Genomic DNA, 6,360 nt, shown 5'->3' with positions numbered 1-6,360 from the left:
CAGCCTCTGGCTTAAAGTCTCGCTAATAAAGATAACCTAACCTAACCACGTAGACTAATACAGATTTTTTCGACCTGTTTGAACAGAAAACACGGAGACGTCAACTTCCACCTAACGCAGTTCTTGTCTGGCCACGGCTGCTTCAGGAAGTATTTGCATCGGTTTGGACACGCAGTGTCACCGCTCTGTTCGGAGTGTGGCAACGTGGATGAAACGCCGGAGCATGTGGTCTTCAACTGACAAAGGTTCGAGGCAGTGCGAAAGGAGATGTCCGTCCTTAACGTGGAGAATGTCGTCGATGAAATGTGTCGAGAGGAAAGCACTTGGAATGCCGTTAGCAGCTGCAGCGAAAATGGAGAAAGGAGCAGCGATCTAGCAACACCAGAACACCCGATGAATATTGACGAGATGCCGCTTCAAGTTGAATACCGTGACCACTTTTAATGTTTTTTTTCCATTTGCCCTGCAAAGCACAACATTCACAACCACTTTTTCGGTACCGTCCTCAAACCACACATTTTTCTTCGTGAAAAAACTTCTCAATTTGTCCCCTTGTATACTTTTTTGTTTATTAATTTATTTGATAAGGCTCAACCGAATTAACTTTACAGAGCCGAGGATTCTTGGTCACTATACAATACATCTTAACACTATAGTCAAAAGGTACAACACAATAAACACTTTATCTTCCGCTATCCAAAAAGCCTCCTCCATCAGAACTGGAGCCGCTTCCAGTGGTTTCATTGTATGGCAAATTGTTGTACGCCAACGAGGGTCAGAGCGCGTCCATTGCAGCAATGGACGCAAAACGTGGTCAGCACTCACACACTCATCACGAAACGGTTGCTTTCCAAAGTCGACGACGCATCGACCGAAAGAACTGCTGATGAAGAACAATGAGGAGGACCACACAATGGTTGCTGCCGAGAAAACAGACGATCGCGCAGCACACATCGAGAGTGGCCTGCTTCTGTCGACAGCCGAGTAAACACTGTCCCCTTGTATACGTTTTTCAGCCATTTTATTGATGTTTTCCCTCACTCACGTCAAGCTCTGCCGGAATCTTTGGAGAAACAATAACGCATTTGCGCTGCCATCTTTCTCACGGAAGTGAGTGTATAAACAGACAATCAGTGAACTGTCAACATTCTCACTCTCTCGTGCTGTGTCTAAAAATCTCTCCAGTGGTGCCAGGAAAATTCTCCGAGTAGACGAGCAGAGATTCACCCCAGATAATACTATCTCTTGCACCCGGGTGATTCTCGCCAGAGAATTTTCTACTCTGAACGCAAGTAAGTGCACCGCTGATCGAAGTCGCGTTGATGGATGATGATGACGTTGATGTCGATGCCTCGTGGTATGTAATCTTCGAGGTTTGACCGTTGTGGCATCCGGGATGAACATCGGCGTTGCAGATGAACTTCCACCAGATTGTGTCTCCACGTTGATTGGCGCACAAACTGGCGAACCGATCTCTTGCCAACCTGCCTAGGGCGTGATATTGGCAAACGCAACCCTCTTCCGGTCACCGTACATCCGGGAGCTCCTTAGCAAGCAGGTGGGGCAAGTCCCCGGCAAGGTGACAGATAACCTTAGTTTCACGAACCCACTTGCAAATAGTAGATGTCGCCACACAACATAAACAAAGGGATTGTCCTTCATCGCCGTTATGGCATTTCTCTATGGAAATCCAACTTTGTGTTTCTCCATGTGTGGATGTCAAACAACAAGCAAGAATGCTATATGATAAGAGCGAATTTATTATTGGTGAAATAAAATAATCCAAACAAATTGAAACCGATTGATGGAGGTTCATTTTCTTATATAATCAAACGACAAGAAAAATACTTTGCTGTCTTCTGCTTTATTTTCCTCTTGAATATAATCAGCATACAGATTTCTTTTTTTTTTTGATCATAGTGGTGCGATAAAGGCTTGCCATATGAATAAACAAAAGTTTACTTTCCCGTGTTTCTCTATTCTTGTGTTCTTGTGTATTCTGCTGACATGCAAGACTTCGGAAACTAAATTGAAAATACCCAACAATCCCCACAAATATTTCAACTTTGGAAGATATTACGAACGGCTTGAAAATAGAATCCTAATGAGCATGTTTGCAGTATGCAGTAACCCGTTTGTCTCAAATCGGTTGTGGAAACTTCTATACGACTTATTTCAGTCATAAACAAGTTGCTGCAACTTATTGTACTGGAAGTGTGCTACTGGGGAAACAATCATCACAATAGCTTGATAAATCAAATAAGGGTCCCACAAAAAAATTATATTGAGCTTCTGAAATGAATAAATTAAAGTGGTTATCTTTTGTTACATCCGTCCGTATTATTAACGTTATTCCTCACCAAACTTGAAGCCTCAAGAAGCAGATGAGTCCATAAATTTGTTTGCTCTATTATTTAGTTACACAGTTATGGGCATAGTGACAATGACAATACAAATACCATGAAGAACGCTGACTATGTAGTGGTCATATAAGTGAAGCGAAAAAAACTTTCATAAACTGATACTGCATAGTGCATACTACTGAGAATCAAAGCGAAATTTTTAACTGGCATCACTGGAGTTCCTATGTCGCTAACATCGCGTGTGCGGTTTGGTGAGCGCGCGACAATAAGATGAATTTTAAACTTTAATTTTGTTTACTGTACATCATTTCCGCATTCGCCCTTTTAAGATAACACTTCTGAAATTTGTGAGTTTGACAGAACCACCAGCACCAAATTGTCGGGGTACACTGGCAATATACCGGAGCTGTCAAGTTGCCCCCCAGTTGAGGTGGGGTCAGAAGCGATCGATACTATAGGTGCGATGTGCCACCAAAACCACTCAAGCCGACTAACTGCTAAAGGGAAAGCAGAGAAAGGTAACACATGTCAAGTTTAAATCACCTCCAGTTATACATCACGGCGCGAACTAAAACTAATCTCTCCTGCCTCTTCCACAAGCCAGAACGAAGTGATCGAACCAAGTCCCAAATCCTCAGATAAGGCGCGAGATTCACATCATCTCCACTATCAGTTTGCGTCATTTCCCGAGAAAAATGACGAAGCTCTAGATTCGTTTATAATCACGAAACGTGACAGGATAAGGGGAAGTGGGGTATCCTTTATCGAGCAACTTTGCATTATCCATTCTCTCGTTTTTCCTCCCAAATCCGAAGAGAGGCAAAGGCTACGACCGGGTCAAGGAAATCTGAATACGTTTTGCTTGGGTCAACGGTCAGAAGCAAGCGCGCAATTTTTGGTGATTTTTCCTATCGTTCTACTTTTAAGGCGGTGGATTACATGTGCGCTATTGGCTTAGGTAGGGAACTCATTATCTACATTTTACGTGGTCGTATTGCTCCTGAACCGAGTGAACGAAGTGAACTCTGTCTGAGTGATCGCGCTTTAGGCTGGTTCATAAATATTTATTTGAATATTAATGAATTATTTATCAAGAAAACAAATATCTAACAATTAACGACATTCATGTTCGTTACAATATCGCAATTTTTTTGAACCTGCTCAAAGCAATATTCTAGACAAACATTTGAAAAGGGCGTAGTTCCAAAATGTAAACAAACCAAATGTTGCTACAAATAGAGAGAACAGTTCACAAACTACTCGATAAACACGAAAAAGTAGAAGAAAATATCACTTCACATCATCAAAAACGTTTCTTCTTACATGGCGTATTTCCAAATTTCAACTATATGATGCATCTGGTTGTTACACCTTGCACCAGAACTACGAATTAAATTGTTTTAATATGCCAAACGCACTGATTCTGTAGGTCTAGTCACGCCCGATTTATTTGAATTGCATCCGATTGATATTTCACGAGTAAACAACGAACAAAAAGAAGACAAAAAAAATCTCCGGGCGTAATTCCACTCTCACAAAATTTGCGAACGAAGAACCAATGCGGAACAACAAACAAAAAATCCCTTTAGATAAATTTATCATAATTGGATATTGATTTACCATTAAATCTGTAAACTATCGTTCTTATAACGTACGGAAGGTGTTTCTTATGCTGTTTTTATCTTGTCACATCTATCCTTCAGTCGTCCAATGATGATAACCAGTGCAGCTTCCGTTTCCGTCCAGTGAGAATAAAAGATTCTGTCCACTGGGAAAATGCGATATACATCAGTAATTAATTAATTCTGAACAAATAGTCAAGAGATTCCAGAGCCAAATGACCATGATTTATGGTTTAAGAGCTAGGGTAGACCCCCACAAGTTTTCCACTCAGTCCCACAAGCGAATGGGCGGAGTGAATCTTCTACCCTAGGTTCCAATGAAGAAGTAAAAGAAAGTTTTGTCGCTCAGCCTTGATCAGCATATGCATATAAATCATACACCTACACCGAAAAGATAAGTTCAATACGAAAAATCATGATGAATCGCATTTTTCGCCATGGAAATTATTCCTACGTTGCATTCATTCTTTGTTCATGTTTCGACTCCACAACGGAAAGTGCAATGAAATTATGAAAAACAATTTTGGGTGTACGACAGCACTGCCAGTTGGTTCCTCCTCCGAATTGCAGCCGGTCAGTCAGCCTCTTCCTCCTTCGCTCGAGGCAAACTCAAGCCAGCAGCAGCACTCTGCATCCAAATTTTCATTATACAGATATACATTTATCAAAAAAAGGAGATAAAAAGGACTCGGACAGGAATAATTTTTCATTTGCTTGATCTGCTTTTTGTACATTGGTTTTTCGCTTGTGCTGCAGAGCGATGCTTTCTTGTTCAGCCAACTCGTATTTTTTTTTAACCTTCCAAACTTCTTCTAGTTCTCAGCATCTTCAACGAATGAGTCGAGCTTTCTCTCTTCCGGCCAACGTCGTCCTGGTTCAACCTATTCCGGTGTATTGTTTCTCTTTCTCTTTGGGCGAGCCCCACGCAATTCCATTGAAATTTAGTTACAGATGTGTTTTTGTTTCCTCTTCTGTTGATGTTTTTCTTTTGTTTCAATCAAACTTGCTCGTACCGAGAAATCAGAGCACTCGCTATTTCATGGTTAAACATTTGTTCTCACTCAAGCGTGCCAAATTTCCTCTCATGCAATAATTACGTAAGCACTTTTTTGGCATTTACAAACTCCTCTCACCTCATTGTAAAACTCCGTAATATTCAACAAAAATCCACCTCCCCCCTTTGTATGAATATTTGAATGGTCTGTTCATTACTTGTTCATGATTACATAAGATTTTTCTGAAACTCCTCCCCACACAAAGTACTTACGTAATTATTGAATGACCCCTTTACTGCTGTGTTAATTTATGGGTTGATAGAAAATTTTCCTGGAAAGAAATAATGATTCAATTTACGCAACTGAATTGGGACTGCTCTTGATTGCTATGGAATTTGATTCACATCATCCTCATTTTCAGCATTCACAGAACAGTGTAGCAAATTTGGATAAAATCCATTGCTTTACCAATTGCCTCAACTTCTTTCAAAGAGTTCACAGAACCATTATAATGTTTCATCCTCTCAAATTACAAAATAATCCATCACAATTCCTCATGTACAGAACCACACTTGATAACAAATAATTTGCCACTAGCAACTCATCAAGACCCGCTGGTGGAAAAAAAAACCCCATCTAGCAAAACTCCAGCGATGCGCGCATTGTTCGGGTAGTTCTTGCTTCTACTTTTGATGTGTTTTTTTTTTTTCATTCCTCACCGATTTCAAACTCCAGACGACGAGGACGGTTGGCCGGTTTAAATTCTATGTACATCCTATCCCACCACCACCACCCGACGCGCCACTATGTTGCCACGAGATGTCGTCGTCTGACCCGCAAGCAAATCTCGCCGCAGCCGCAACGGTACCTACTACTACTACAGCTACTACTGCTACTCCATAACTACTTCTCGGGATCGGGTCCAGTCGAGTCGAGTCAAGTGCTGATTTATGGCCAGTTTTATCTGACAGCCGACCACCGTAGGCCGCCACCGCCGCTGCTGCTGCTGCTGCTGCTGGTGGTCATCGTCATGGACAGCAGTAGCAGCACCAGACAGCAGCACCCCGACAGGACCAGACTGCTCTGCAGCGCGGGACCGCTCTGGATCGCTGCCGGTTGTTCGCCTGCAAAGAAAGAGAGCGAGATGGTAGAGATCATGATGATGACGATGAAAAAGAATAACATGGAACCCATTAAGAGTTCGAGGAAATGGCATCGCAATGGCGGAAGATAGTTAGAATTGAAGGCAAGGGTGGGATGAGCCGCAGCGGAGCCAAATATTTCGTCTGCTGCTTCAAAATGAAATTCTGAAGCGGAAGTTGTAATGGGACCGGAAAGTTTTCCCTGTTTCTCTCGCTCTATCTGTAGTCTTGGTTACAT

General features: G+C 41.9%; 1 protein-coding gene across 1 annotated transcript in view; it reads right to left on the bottom strand.

Annotated features, from left to right (window-relative positions):
• Window positions 1-5,197: 5,197 nt before the first annotated feature.
• Window positions 5,198-6,360, bottom strand: part of LOC135702060 (SPEG neighbor protein-like) — a 350,755-nt gene continuing 349,592 nt past the window's right edge. The window contains exon 8 of the mRNA XM_065223052.1: window positions 5,198-6,104. Coding sequence (XP_065079124.1) covers window positions 5,941-6,104 — 164 coding nt within the window. The 3' untranslated portion in view covers window positions 5,198-5,940. The remainder of the gene's footprint in view (window positions 6,105-6,360) is intronic.

This window comes from Ochlerotatus camptorhynchus, unplaced genomic scaffold, assembly GCF_037179485.1.
Source record: "Ochlerotatus camptorhynchus isolate MF236.1 unplaced genomic scaffold, CSIRO-AGI_Acam_v1.1 ptg000015l, whole genome shotgun sequence".
In the NCBI taxonomy this organism is placed as follows: Eukaryota; Metazoa; Arthropoda; class Insecta; order Diptera; family Culicidae; genus Ochlerotatus; species Ochlerotatus camptorhynchus.
The sequence above is the reverse complement of the archived record's forward strand: the minus strand, read 5'-3'. Positions and strand labels throughout refer to the sequence as shown.